The 15,427-nt window shown below is 33.8% G+C and overlaps 1 protein-coding gene across 1 annotated transcript in view; it reads right to left on the minus strand.

Annotated features, from left to right (window-relative positions):
* Positions 1-1,439: 1,439 nt before the first annotated feature.
* LOC144443909 (uncharacterized) overlaps positions 1,440-15,427 on the minus strand; it is a 32,651-nt gene continuing 18,663 nt past the window's right edge. Inside the window, exons 4-6 of the mRNA XM_078133515.1 lie at positions 15,242-15,385; positions 9,976-10,026; positions 1,440-1,587 (exon numbers count right to left, since the gene is read on the minus strand). Coding sequence (XP_077989641.1) covers positions 1,532-1,587; positions 9,976-10,026; positions 15,242-15,385 — 251 coding nt within the window. The 3' untranslated portion in view covers positions 1,440-1,531. The remainder of the gene's footprint in view (positions 1,588-9,975; positions 10,027-15,241; positions 15,386-15,427) is intronic.

Consider the following 15,427-nt stretch of genomic DNA (forward strand, 5'->3'; position numbering starts at 1 on the left):
TGATGTTTTGTAATTAAATTTACAGTCACTGATGTTTTGTAATTAAATTTACAGTCACTGATGTTTTGTAATTAAATTTACAGTCACTGATGTTGTGTAATTAAATTTACAGTCACTAATGTTGTGTAATTAAATTTAGTCACTGATGTTGTGTAATTAAATTTACAGTCATTGATGTTGTGTAATTAATTTTACAGTCACTGATGTTGTGTAATTAATTTTACATCAGTGACTGATGTGTAATTAATTTTACAGTCACTGATGTTTTGTAATTAATTTTACAGTCACTGATGTTGTGTAATTAATTTTACAGTCACTGATGTTGTGTAATTAATTTTACAGTCACTGATGTTGTGTTATTAATTTACAATCACTGATGTGTTATTAAATTTACAGTAACTGATGTTGTGTAATTAATTTTACAGTAACTGACGTTGTGTTATTAATTTTGGTCACTGATGTTGTGTAATTAATTTTACAATCACTGATGTTGTGTAATTAAATTTACAGTCACTAATGTTGTGTAATTAAATTTACAGTCACTGATGTTGTGTAATTAAATTTACAGTCATTGATGTTGTGTAATTAATTTTACAGTCACTGATGTTGTGTAATTAATTTTACATCAGTGACTGATGTTGTGTAATTAATTTTACAGTCACTGATGTTTTGTAATTAATTTTACAGTCACTGATGTTGTGTAATTAATTTTACAGTCACTGATGTTTTGTAATTAATTTTACAGTCACTGATGTTGTGTTATTAATTTTACAATCACTGATGTTGTGTTATTAAATTTACAGTAACTGATGTTGTGTAATTAATTTTACAGTAACTGATGTTGTGTTATTAATTTTGGTCACTGATGTTGTGTAATTAATTTTACAATCACTAATGTTGTGTAATTAAATTTACAGTCACTAATGTTGTGTAATTAAATTTACAGTAACTGATGTTGTGTTATTCAATTTACAGTTACTGATGTTGTGTAATTAAATTTACAGTCACTGATGTTGTGTTATTAAATTTACAGTTACTGATGTGTAATTAATTTTACAGTCATTGATGTTGTGTAATTAATTTTACAGTCATTGATGTTGTGTAATTAATTTTGGTCACTCATGTTGTCTAATTAAGTTACAGTCACTGATGTCAATCATAATAATTTGATGTTAATTTACAGTATTTTAAGATATAATATGAAGTTAACTGTGTTAGATAAAGGTCTGTGATTTATATATATGACAGTACATTTAACACAAAACTGATTGGAGTGTCTCGGTTCATTGTAACTTTGACTTCTTATTTTGTATGTTCTAAACATGAATATATACAACTAATAAATTTGCAAAAAGAATCACTCAACTATACATATAAAATTACAAACTGGTGTAAATAAGAACAGTATAGCAAAGTTAGTAGTTGTAGCTCAATGGTGCATGGATATGGCTTATGCACGGCAGGTCATATTCCTTCAAACTAGCCACACACACTGCCTGTCAAACTGGTTTCAGTTAATCACACACACTGTTTAGTCTGGTTTATTTCTCTTTGCAAGATGTTTTCTCAGTTCCTCCTTCATTGCTACTACAATAGGAAAGATATGAATGGTCACAAAATGAACAGTATGACGTACTATTAACAATGGAACATCGTTGCAAACCACGACTGTTTTACCTTACAGGGCTGTAGCCTGACCAAATTGCTGTGTGTGTGTGTGTGGGGGGGGGGGGGCAGAACTTTGTCTTGGTGCAATCATATATTTGAAATTTAGAAAGGTGGCTAATTTACATAATATATATTTTAGCATATGCAATTAAATATCATATGTAAGGCCAGAAAAAATAACAAGCGACCTATCGGTCAGAATAGCTCCGCTGTTGTTTTTAATTTTATTTTTTATTTTGGTAACATGTAGAAGTGGTTCATTTCTTCAGCTCTTCACTATGCAGTTTTGTTTTAGCGATGTAATAAAGTGGTTAGTGGTTTCATATGATGTCTCACTATAAAACACATTTTACACAGAAAGTTGGTAATGTATTGTACTTTTATACCATAGTCACCATTTTTACCTCCCGTAAGGGTACAGGAGGTATTAAAAGGGGAATGTGTGTTTGTGTGTCTGTGTGTGTGTCTGTCTGTGTCATCATTTTCAAAAAATCGGCTGGCTCAATTGTAATGAAATTTGGGATATATAATCTTTAGGGTAATAGCTAGACCTGATTAGGTTTTGAGCCAGATCTGTTACTAGTTGTAGTAGACATAACATCGTCTGATATTTTAATTTACGGAATTTCTTGTGACCGGCGCCTGTCAGCAGACTCGGCCAATTTTTTTTTCATCATTCCATTGTATTTAAACCTTGTACTTGACATTTTGCAATATTTGTAATTCTCAACAAATTACCTCAACATGCCTCACCTCGCTCGTACTCAAAGCAGTCCAGGTATGATCACTGACAAATACGGAGTAATCCGGGACTCGATTCTGACAATTGCCCCTACTATTTGTTTAGAGTCAAGTCAGCAATATAGACTTGTGCGCCTGTCGTATGTAAGCAGGGCTAACCACTGGCATGACCGGCCAGAGAGAACCTTTTCGGATTTACATGTAAAACGGGGAAAGTCTGAAGCCAAATTAAAGTTGTAATTATTTTAATTATTTTTACCTGCCAAATATTTGCATTTTGGAAATGGCAAGACACGTTCATGTCGTTTAACTTTGCATGTAAACTGTCGGCCAATAGACAAAGTTTGGTCGATTCACAGTCGCCAAGGCATGCCTTCCTTACGCGAGTTGTCTTCATTCTGATTCACTGTCACTCCAAATTGCACGACAATACAGAATTAATACAGTTTATCTGAAAACATCAAACTTTTATAGTGGGTCTGAAGTGTGATTTTAGTGAGGACCAAGAACTCCCATGTTGTCGCTGTGGAAAATCGCCCGTATGTCAAACGAGGTCATCTTCAGGGTCAAATCAGTCATTTTCTACCGAAAATACTTGAGCGGTCCGGACCGTTACACAACGATCCTTATAAATTTACTTGCCATGGTTATTTAAAACACATAAAAATCCACCTTTTTATGAAATTTGTAAACTTTCTGGTTTGTACTATATTGAGGAAACTATGACTCAAGCGAAAACCGGGTTGAAATTTCAAGGCCTCAAGTATGCGTCCAAAATTCGTCGGAAAATCGGTATTCCTAAATGTAATGCCAAAATTTATTTTGCTGGCACAAAAGAAGATATGTCAGTTGAGGTTTAGGCATTTTCAGTATCTAAAATGGGGGACTCTAGTGAAAGTTACGGCGAGTTGAAAATACCAAAAAATAAGGCCACAGGCCTTATTTTTAGTGTAACAGTCACAGGATAGATGTATGCTAATGAGGATGTTGTGGACTGGCTGATTATGTAGAAGGGGTGCCGAATTTGGATTTGAAGTTTGCAACCCTGTTTCGAACAAACACTTGTCATTTGGGCGCCCAATGCGTAGAATTATGACTATAGCACATATTACATTGCTTGTTTGACGTCAATAGTGTCTTTTGAAAAGTGGCAGTTTACTTAAAGTCTCGTGGACTGATTTCCAATATGGCGTCGGCCATAATGCTCATTAACATATTCATTTTTTCTTTAAATTACAAAAAAAAAAATCATAAAAAATAGAAGAGAAGATGTGCTGACTTGAAATTAACAAATCTGAGTAAGCTACCCCCTGTGCATCAACACACCAGATATCAAAGCAATCTGACAAGAAGTATTTGAGGAGATGATGAAAATGTCATTTTGAAAAAAAATCATAAAAAATTGAAAAAGGCACAGATCAACTTGGCATGAACAAATCTGAATAGCCTCCCCCAAGGGAACATGCACACCAAATATCGAAGAATTCTGACTGTCACTTTCGGAGAAGATGATGAAAATATAAAAATTTGACGGACACCAATGATTCCACCTATACTCTATACCTATACACACCTATACCTAAAGCTACTCTTTCAGCTTTCGCTGACAGCGGAGCTAAAAAGCTGGTCAATGGGCAACCTAACCCATCACATTGGGTAGGTAGGTTGATTTCATTTTTTCACAATGCTTGACAAGGATAAAACAAACCATATATAATGCTAGCTAAATATTTCAGGTCGAGTTTAGATACAACTTATTCACACATCTTGATACTATCTTTTGCAATTTGTCTGCATACCTACAGTTAGGAAATGTACACAATTTACAGTTAAACAAATGTTGTAGCTCCTCTCACCCTGTCTTCTCAAAAAATATTAAGCCCCGCCAAATGAAACTCAAGCATCATTTTAGCCACCCCTTCTGTCACCTACACTACAGTGGAGATATAAAATCATATGGTACAATGATGCATTAAAATAATATGATAGCCAACTACAATAATACTCCAAGATTTATTATGTGACATTCAAATTAAACAATTAAATAAACATTCCTACACTCTGAACACTGTCAGAACAGTGTTACAACTCAACCTACCAAATTTTGTTCAAGATTTCTTAGAAAAACAAAAGTTTTTGTGGTATTAACTTTATGATGTCATCAACCTATACTGGCCAGCATTATAAAATACAATACATTGACTACATCATGATCATGTGATACAATTGGAAATCCTGTTATTTGAGGTATTTTGATTTATTCAAATTAAATGAAAATTCCTACACTCAACAGTACGTGTTACAACTAAACCTTTTTTTTGTTTTTATTTGTTTTTATTTGCGGGTTCTCTAAAACTTTACAAGTCTATATAAAATGAGTACAGAAACTGAAATGCGGGAAATACAGTAGTATATGTACTTTGACAGGGATGGGGAAACGATTTATACTGTGAGGACTGACCATTTGTCAATAAGTTTTGCATATCTGTCATTTCTTTTTGAAATATACAGTTCAGTCTTCATTGTCATTTCAATATTCAAAATAACTAAGTTTAAGGATGGTATAGTTTTCTTAAGTTTGCAGTCAAAAATTGTTTTCTTTACAATCAGTAACAAATGATTTAGGAGTAATGAGAAGGCAGTGTCACCTAACAGAATTTGTTTAGCTGATAAATTTTGTGGGGCTCCAGTAAAAGAGCCCCACAACATGGTAAAGCTGTTCCAGATACACCTGACACTATCACAATCAACAACCAGATTTAAACTGAATGCCTCCCGTAAGGGAATCACTAATGAAGCAAATAACTCACTAAACTAAAAAAAAACTATGGTAACAGGCTTTGTTTTTGGACAAGCTTTCTTAGGTTAATGTATGTGCCAAATTATACGGAATTTGAAGAGTGCATGATACTGCTTAATTACTGAATATCGTTCATTATTCAAAATACTCATTAAAAGGTAAACGTTGTAGCAACAAACTTCATAGGACAGGTGCGTATTATTATGGTTGATATATGTATCATATTATACGAAATTTGAAGCTTGCATTTTTAAGATACAACGTAGTTATCTAAAATAATTAATTATGCAAATTTTTCATTAAAACTGTATGCTATAGCACCAAATTTTATAGGACATACCTGCTTTGTTGTGGTTAACTTTATGTACTAATTTGTATTGAAATTGAAGTATGCAGTCTTAAGATATAGCTAATTACTGAAAATCATTAATTATGCAAATTATTCATTAACACTGTAAGGTATATCAACTAACTTTATAGGAAATACACAATTTGTTATGGTTAATGTATGTACTGAATTGTATTGAAATTGAAGTATGCAATCGTAAAATATAGCCTAATTACCTAAAATCATTAATTATGCAAATTTTTCATTAAAACTGTAAACTATATCAAAAATTTTATCGGGCATATCCGCTTTGTTATGGTTAACATATGTACTAAATTGTATTGAAATTGAAGTATGCAGTCTTATGCAAATTATTCATTAACACTGTAAGACATACACAATTTGTTATGGTTAATGTATGTACTGAATTGTATTGAAATTGAAGCATGCAGTTGTAAGATATAGTCTAATTACCAAGAATCATTAATTATGCAAATTATTCATTAACACTAAAGGTACACCAACAAGCTTTACAGGACATATGCGATTGTTATGGTTAATGTGTGTACTGAATTATATTGGAATTGAAGTATGTATTCTTAAGATATAGCCTAATTAATCATTAATTATGCAAATTATTCATTACACTGTACGGTGCATCAACAAACTTGATAGGACATATTTGTTTTCTTATGGTTAACGTAAGTACTAAATTATGTTGAATTTGAAGTATGTATTCTTACGATATAGCCTAATTACCAGAAATAATTAATTATGCAAATTATTCATTAACGCTGTAAGATACATCAACGAATTTATATTATTATGTTTAACGAATATACTAAATTATATTGAAATTGAAGTATGCAGTCTTAAGATATTGCGTAATTAGTTGATTTCATAAATATGCAAATTTCTCTAATTAAACATTAACAGATCTGGCTCAAAACCTAATCAGGTCTAGCTATTACCCTAAAGATTATATATCCCAAATTTCATTACAATTGAGCCAGCCAATTTTTAGACAATGATGACACAGACAGACAGACAGACAGACAGACAGACACACAGACAAACATTCCCCTTTTAATACCTCCCGTACCCTTACGGGAGGTAAAAAGGTGTAACAGAGTTTCTTCTGTTTGTTCACAAAATGTACAGAGACACTATTCTTTGTTCGAGGAGGATTCATTTTGTATAATCTTATGTTTGTGTAAATCAGATTATGCACCAATTTCCATTGAAAATCTTGAAGTTTGGATTCCATAGACACTTTAAAGGGTAACAAAAATATTTCTGACCATTCTTCATCTTCAATGGAGAACATTTGTGAAAAATACAGTATACTCTTTGCAGGTATGAAATACCTGGATGAAATGTGTTTTCTAATATCTCTAACCTTACAGCTAGATAAACGAACAAATCTATTCCTTTAGAAAAATCCAACTGGTAACTCTGGTTGAACTAGTAAAGGTTTATACTCCTTCCAATGAGATGGGATAGCGTCAAGGATACCTAACCAAACCATAAAGTGATTTAAGTTACAACCAAGCTCCTTGAGATCAGTTTGATTTTTAAATCTAGAATTCTCTCCAAATATGTCAGCTAAATAGACAATACAGTCTCTTCCTATACAGGTACGAGTTAAAAACCGGTTTGTTATTTATGAGAATATTGACATTATTACAAATAATCTGCTCAGCTGGGGAGGTGGAAGAAAACGGGCTGATTTCTTGCCAACAGTGCAACATGCTCCTATAGAAATCTGGAAGCCAAACAGGCAGATACTTCACATTATAATTACATCTGAAAATTATCTGTCCTCCAATATCTTTAGTGAAATAAGAGAAAAAGAGTTTCCAAGGATGATTAACTGTACCTGAAAGGTAGCGATTGACCCATACAGTTCTGTATGCTTTATACAGTGAGAAAATGTCGATCATGCTGAAACCACCTTCCTTTATGTCCCCAATTAAAGTATTCCTACTGACCCTGTCTGGGCCATTCCATAAGAATCTATGAATAACACTATTGATCTGTTTCAAATCACTACTTTTCACATTAATTAAACTGAAGACATAAAGGAATTTAGGAATAATCAGAGTTTTAATAATTTAATAAATTTAATTTAATAATTTGCATTTTGCCAACCAATGTAAGTCCCCTTGTTTTCCACAAATTTGTCACAGAAATTGTAGACTTCAAAGGGGCTGTAATATTTTCTTTGTATGCCTCATCAGCATCATAACCACATTGCTTTTGTTTTACCATAATTAACCCCGAGACCAGATGCGAGCTGAAAATCTTTTAGCAGAGAGAAGAGATGTGAAGTTGAATTTTCATCGGCCAAAAAACAAGTTAGGTCATCTGCAAATGCAGAGTTCTTTACAGTTTCTCCCATTACATTTAATGCTATCAACAACCATATGATTACTTCCTATGGGTACGCTGATGATACGCAGCTACTAAAAGTGTTCACACCTCGGGCAGATAGTCAAAATAATATTGTTAATTGTTTAGAGAAGTGCATTACTGATATTCAAACATTGATGTTGAAGTATAGATTGAAACTTAACGAAAGTAAAACAGAGGTTATACTCTTTGGAACCAGGCAACAACTTGCTAAAGTTAGTTTTGATCATGTCACTATAGGAAATGATAGAATCAAAATAGTTGATAATATTCGTAACCTTGGCGGTTGGTTGGATTGTAAGTTATCCATGGATCATGATGTAAACCAAGTGTCTAAACGGGTCAATCACAATTTGTACAATTTACGTCGAATACGTAAATATCTCAATCAAAGAGCAACTGAAATATTAGTTCACTCACTGATCAGCTCCCACCTGGATTATGCAAATGTAATGTTGTATGGTATGCCAGCGTACTTATTTGACAAACTACTACGTCTACAGAATAGAGCAGTACGCGTTATTAAAGGCTTGAGGAAATTTGATAGCGTATCCCAATCACTAATTGAGTTGCATTGGCTTCCTGTTAAGGCGAGAGTGGAATTCAAAATCATTTTGCTTGTTTATAAAGCTCTGAACGGCAAGGCTCCCGTGTACATTGCAGATATGCTTGAGGGGGTTTGCAACTCCAATTATGACCTAAGAACAAATAGCAGTCACAATCTCGTAGTTCCACGGTCTTATAATAAATTAAATGATAGGGCTTTTGCCGTATGTGGTCCGAGGCTATGGAATTCCATTCCACAAGAGTTGAAATGTTTAGATGAAATGGAACAATTTAAAAGGGGGTTGAAGACATACCTGTTTAAAGTTTCTTACAACTTGTAGCTGTTGATTTTAGCCACGTTTCTGTTTTAAACACTTTTAGGAATGGTTTTAATATGCTATTGATGTGTATTACTATTATTTTTTTTACAGTATTTCTTAAATGTCTCTTTTAACTTATCAAATGTCTCTTTTAACTTATTGTGCAGCGCTTTTGAATATTTTCTTTTAAATAGAGGAAGCGCTTTAGAAATGAAATAAATGTTAAATGTTAAATTTATACCTTGAATAGAAGGATTTTGTTCAATAGCAACAAGAAGTGCTTCCAAACTGAGAATAAAAAGTGCAGGGGAAAGGGGGTCTCCTTGATGCACACCCCTTAATATTAAACAGGCCTGTGCTGATACCTCGATTTAGGACACAACTAGAAGGTTTGGTATAGAAAGTCTTGCTTTTGTGAGGGAGACAACTCACCCCTATCGTATGCTAAATTTAAAGCGTTTACCACAGAGGTACCAATCAGAGGCCAAAAGGTTAGGTAAAATTCCCTGGTAAGGCCATCATTGCCAGGGGTTTTATTTTTTGGCATACTCCTCAACCTACCAAACATAGTTTGAGATCTCTTTGGCAAACCAAACATTGTTTGTGAGGGTATTTATGTGATTAACTTTACGTTTCCAGGAGGACACCATTTTGGCAGGTGTTCGAATTTGTACTGAAGTATGCAACCCTATTTCCAACAGGCACTTGTTGAGGGCACATGATGCATAGAATTCTATAGCATATTACATTGCTTGTTGTCTATTTGAAAAGTGACTGCTTACTTCAGCCTAGTGTGGTGAAATCAAAAATACATAATTAACAAATCACACATTGCAAAACTAATGGTTATTTTGGCCAAAGTTGAATTTTACATGTTGATCAATTTCAAATAAAGATGAATATAAGAATTTTAAACGTTGATCATGCAATTTAAAAAAAAAAGAAGATGAATGTAAAGATCAAGCGATATTAGGACATATATATTTACACACTGTGTTTAATGCTTGCTTTGCTTTGAAATGTGATAAAACAAACGTTTTCCAAAAGCCATCAGAATTTCCGACATTAATCTGGAAGTGAATAAATGTTATACCACCACTTTCTACATCTAGGTGGATTACCTAAACTTAACACTATCAGTACTTTTATAAACCACTTACCCGTCTTGTTTACCTGTGCCTGCTGCTTTAGACTATCCTCATTTGGATTCACTGTAGAAATTGAGACAATTGAAAGTCAATTCTATTATCTTTAAGTAGATATTAAGACAATTTGAAAGTGAATTCAGTCTATTACCTTTCAGATACTTATTTCTATGTGACTGAATTGAGTCTGACATGATTACAAGAAAATAGTGGCAACAAATAAATACTACAGAGTGTCAGATAATGCAAGAAACTGTTGAATTTTGATAATTAATTGCACCTGAAGATCCATGTCAAGGCCAAATGTCTCAAAAGAAAGTTTAAACCTGGCAATATGGGCCCACCCTTACCAAACAAGTAGGTCTACTCTTCACCTACAGTAGACTTATTTTCGATTACAGTAGACAAAAGACCTTCATCTACAGTTAGTCTAATTTTGTGCATATATAATGAGCTCTTGTAGATGAAATGTAGATGAAATGCAGACGAATTGTAGTTGAAAAGGAGACGAATCATAGATGAAATGCACTTTTCAAAAAATGCATGCGCATGAGTGAATGTTTATGTATGGACACCACATGTTGTCGAACACCACAATTTCTCAACTCAACTTGACCATTTAGGAATGTCACTATACTGACAAACCTGGAAATTCAACTGCACTTCACTAGGCCCTAGTCCTGCTTGCATATGGAGTAAGTTGTCCCTTCCTTCTCAGTCCTGCGAAGAGCCAGTCGTGAAACCTGGCTGGTAACTAAAGAATTAATGCACCTGTGGTCAAATATTAGCAATAAATCAACTATTTTTAATTAGAAATTCTACCTTGCCATTGGTACAAAACTCCCAGTTCTCCTTGCGTACGATGCCCGAGTGGAAATGGTGGCGTTGGTAAGGTGGGATACTTGAAATTACAATCGGAACTGGAAGAGTTCCGATTTTGACATTCTTTGTGATCTTACCAGAGACTACTGTTGTCAAAGAGATGTAAAATGAGTACATATTCAATCCTTTGCTAATATTCGATAGCATTGTATATAATTCTTTTGTTAATGGTGCGGCGCACACGATATAGGCGGGTCGCAGGACGGTGTTGAGTGTAACGTGTACACCACTTGCAAGCAGGACTAGCTAGACCCTAGCATATGTGTGAGCTTGTAGTATATCGACCTGTGCACCAAACTTGTGATGGTTTGACAATATCTAATCGTGATTGGTGATGCTTTGATACTCGCCACAATGTTACAATAATCTTGCTTTGATGATTTGCTACAACGTTATGATTAATCTTGCTATCAGACCTACTGTTATTCTGGGACTGTTACAATATTACGTTGCTGAAATGACAATTGGAGTAGCAATACACAAGATCAAAACAAACATTGCGGTGCCCATTCAACTACGCATAAGCAATGTCTGTGGGGCAAAGTGTCTCATGGAATGATCATTGACTGTCTGGGTTAGCATGAACTTTGATTGCCCACTGTGGAAAAAGACTGAAAATATTTTTGCCATTTCACATTTATGAGTGTAGTGAATCATATGAATGGTTGGCTTAAGCAGACAGAAATGTTGATCATCAATTAATCAATCACAATTATTTTTTAATAAGAAAAACAAGTATTTGAGGGTATTCGCTTTACAATGTCGTCAACATAAACAGGCCAGCATTATAGCTGCAATAACTGTAACATTCATTGCGATTTTGAGTGTTTTTCCTTTGTTTTTCCTTTTTTTTGTTCCAATGTTTAACTGGAAGCAAATGCTACCAAGTCAGATCTGAATCGCAAAGTTGGGATGATTTTTCTGCTAACTTGAACTTTAATTACAGAACCTTCAAGACCCATGAAATGTTCAGAGGTACCCCAATCCCGTCAACATCAGCAAAAGAAGTAATGCATGCAGCATTTTGAAACAGCAAGTATGCTGACATCACAGTACGATCGGAAATCCTGTTATTTGAGATATTTTGATTCAAATAAAACAAAAATGTTTACACTCTGAACAGCATTACAACTAAACCTAAGGTCAGGAGGTTTCATCTATTACTGTAGATCTACTGTTGATGAAAATTAGATCTACTGTAGACAAATTTCATCTACAGTAGATCTACTTGTTTGGTAAGGGGTAGACACTTGAATGTAGTCTCAATGTATTAATGTTTCTGAGTTATGTGGGAAGTCATGATTATTCACTACAGATATGGCTGCTATAGAGTAAAAAGTGATACGAGCACCAAAAATAATGAAGTGTATGTTCACCTGGTTCTGTATAATCTATAGACATGATCTAAAAGACATTAGCCGTACATAATTGCTACTAAGTGTCTGCAATATGCAAGTAATGGGGTAAGCTTAAATTTGATGGCATACCTAAGGTCAAGGACAATGGCGATTCATACAAGAAGCTTGCATGTAATCAAGTGGGGTTACACACTTGAATAGAGTCTATGTATTAAAGTTTTTAAGTTACCGTATCTAGTAATAGGGAAAGTGAGTTTTTACTGCAAATATGGCTGCCATTCAGTAAAAAATAGCGCCAATGGTGTTGTAGCACAACTGTAAAGATTTTAAAATATTTACCCACATGCTGATCCATGCTAGGTATACGTGTTCATTTGCTGAATGATTATCCAGTTGCCTATCCAACCCTGTTGTTGTCTTTGCAATATACACATTCAAATTGGCTGTTGCTATGGGCATGGTCATGATGCTAGATATATTTGCATACATTTTTGAATATTCGTTCACTTGTCTATGAATCCCTGATGTTATCTTTGCAATATATGTGATCATTTTGCTGTTTCTATGGGTGTGGCCTTGTTGCTAGGTATATTTGCATACATTTTTTGAATGTTTATTCATTTGTCTATTAAGCCCTGTTGTTATCTTTGTAATATACGTGATCATTTAGCTGTTGCTATGGGCATGGTCTTGTTGCTAGGCACATTTACACACATTTATTCATTTGTCTAAACATAGTGGGTGGAGGGTCTATGGTCTAAAGAATCCCTGTTATCTTTGTGAAATACACCACCATTTGGCTGTTGCTATGGGCGTGGTCATGGTTGTATTTGCATACATTTTTTGAATGTTTACTCACTTGCCTACCAGATGATGTTATTTAATCAAAATATACTGCCATTCAGTTGTTGCTAAGGGCGTGGTCATGGTTGCTAGTGCCAATTGTGCCAATATTTTTGAAGAAAATCTGCAGAATAATGTTCTCGTTCATGACGTTTTGCACCTCAGATTACCAGATACCTTTCAGGATTTCTTCACCCCCAATCAACACTCCTTCACAACATGACAGAGTGCCAGAAATGACCTTACCGTCCCAAAAGCAAACCATAGGACTGACTAGTTCACTGTCAAGTATTCAAGACTAGTGCTAAATTATGGAACAGCATCCCTGGCAACATTAGCAACATAAATAGCAGAAGTCATTTCCAAAAAGAGTTCAAAAACTATCTCCAATCAGTGTAAACTAGTTATACTTCATATTCATAGATCGATTACATTTGTCTGTATATTTAAGTAGGTCAATCTTTTGTTTCTTTGTGTTTGTGTGTTTGTTTATTTTCTGTCCACGTACCTATATATATATAATGTATTTTGTAAATCCTTTATGATTTTTTATATTCTGTCAATCTTACAATACATTCAATTTGATCAGTAGACCCAGTACTTAGTAATTCCTAAGATTGTAAAATGGGACGGACTCAACTAGTTGCGAAGACAACTATTTTTCCCTTTCCCATGTTGAATACTTTATACATTGTAGAATTGTTATATATATATATGTGTGTGTGTGTATTTCTGGGAATAAAGATTATTATTTCTAGAAACCAATTTACCAAGTTTCAGTCTCATCTCACCAAGTACTTTTTGAGATATATGTTTTTTGGTCAAAATTCACATTTTTACACAGAATTTGTATATCAGTTGCATTGGTTACCTGTTTCAGAACGTATTGTTTTTAAGATTTTAGTTCTTATTTTTAAATCCATTCATAGGCTTGGACCAATTTATCTTTCTGACAAGATCAAACTATATGTTCCACATCATAATTTAAGGTCAGCTGATCAGTTCAAACTCTAGCCCATCGATCACGTACTAAGACATATGGTGATCGTGCTTTTAGTGTTGCTGCCCCCACTCTCTGGAATAATCTCCCACTCAACATCAATCAGTCACCTAACTTATCTGCTTTTAAATCCAATGTTAAAACTTTACTTTTTAAAACTGCTTTTAACTGATATTTGCATAGTATGATTTGCTTTCAGCGTCTTTGATCACATTTTTTTGTGGATACTGTCACTTATTATTTTCATTATTATTATTATTTATTATCACTGATGAAATCATTATATGCTTAATATTTCTTCATCTATGCACCCCCAGATCCAACCCCAGCCCAATCTGCTTTGTAGTTTTGAAATTAAAGATTTTTAACCAAAATTCTTATTTTTTGACCCAAATCACACATGGTGGTAAGATCATTTTGATTTGAACAATTTTCCAACTAGACACCCACCAAATACCATGGCAATTGGTCCAGCAGTTTTTTGACTTTACATTGTTCACACACACACACACACACACACACACACACACACACACACACACACACACACACACACACACACACAGACAGACTGACACATTGCCAATCCTATAGCACTACTGAACCTTATCAGTTCAGTTGTGCTAAAAATAACATGAGCATATATATATATATATATATATATATATATATATATATATATATATATATATATATATATATATATATATATATATATATATATATATATAACCCTGTTATATCATATAAATTTGCATATATATAATATATATATATATATATATATATATATATATATATATATGTATATATATATATATATATATATATATATATATATATATATATATGGGACTGGGAATGACGAGAATAATCTATTAATTCCAATGACACTGTGATCGCTGGTAATAATATAATAATATATGATTATATAATTGACCTAAATGTGCAAAGAATATTGTTTGATGTTTTACTGACAGTTTGATTGAAATTGGCCCATGAGCTAGCTTAGAGGTGGATATGGATGGACAGATGGATGGGAACGGGACCCGACGTACTAGCAACCCCACCACCCCTCAGCTTCACCATTGGGGTCTAATAACAATCATTTTAGATTGGACAGTTTACATATTCAACAAGTTTTTTACAGTGATAGTGTGCACTCATGCAACTGTAAGTGTTGTTAGATTTTACTTACACTTGGGCCTTGGTATGCTTATCGGCTGTGAAGAAACACTATTTAGTGTTGACATGGCTGATGATGATGGTAATGTCTGTTCTTTTTGTGATGGTATTGTTTTTATGGGAGGTGGTTCTGGTGGTGTGCAATATATAGGTGATTCTACAAACAACAAGCAGACAGACAAACAAAAATAAATGAATG

The sequence above is a fragment of the Glandiceps talaboti genome, chromosome 12 (assembly GCF_964340395.1).
Source record: "Glandiceps talaboti chromosome 12, keGlaTala1.1, whole genome shotgun sequence".
Lineage (NCBI taxonomy): Eukaryota > Metazoa > Hemichordata > Enteropneusta > Spengelidae > Glandiceps > Glandiceps talaboti.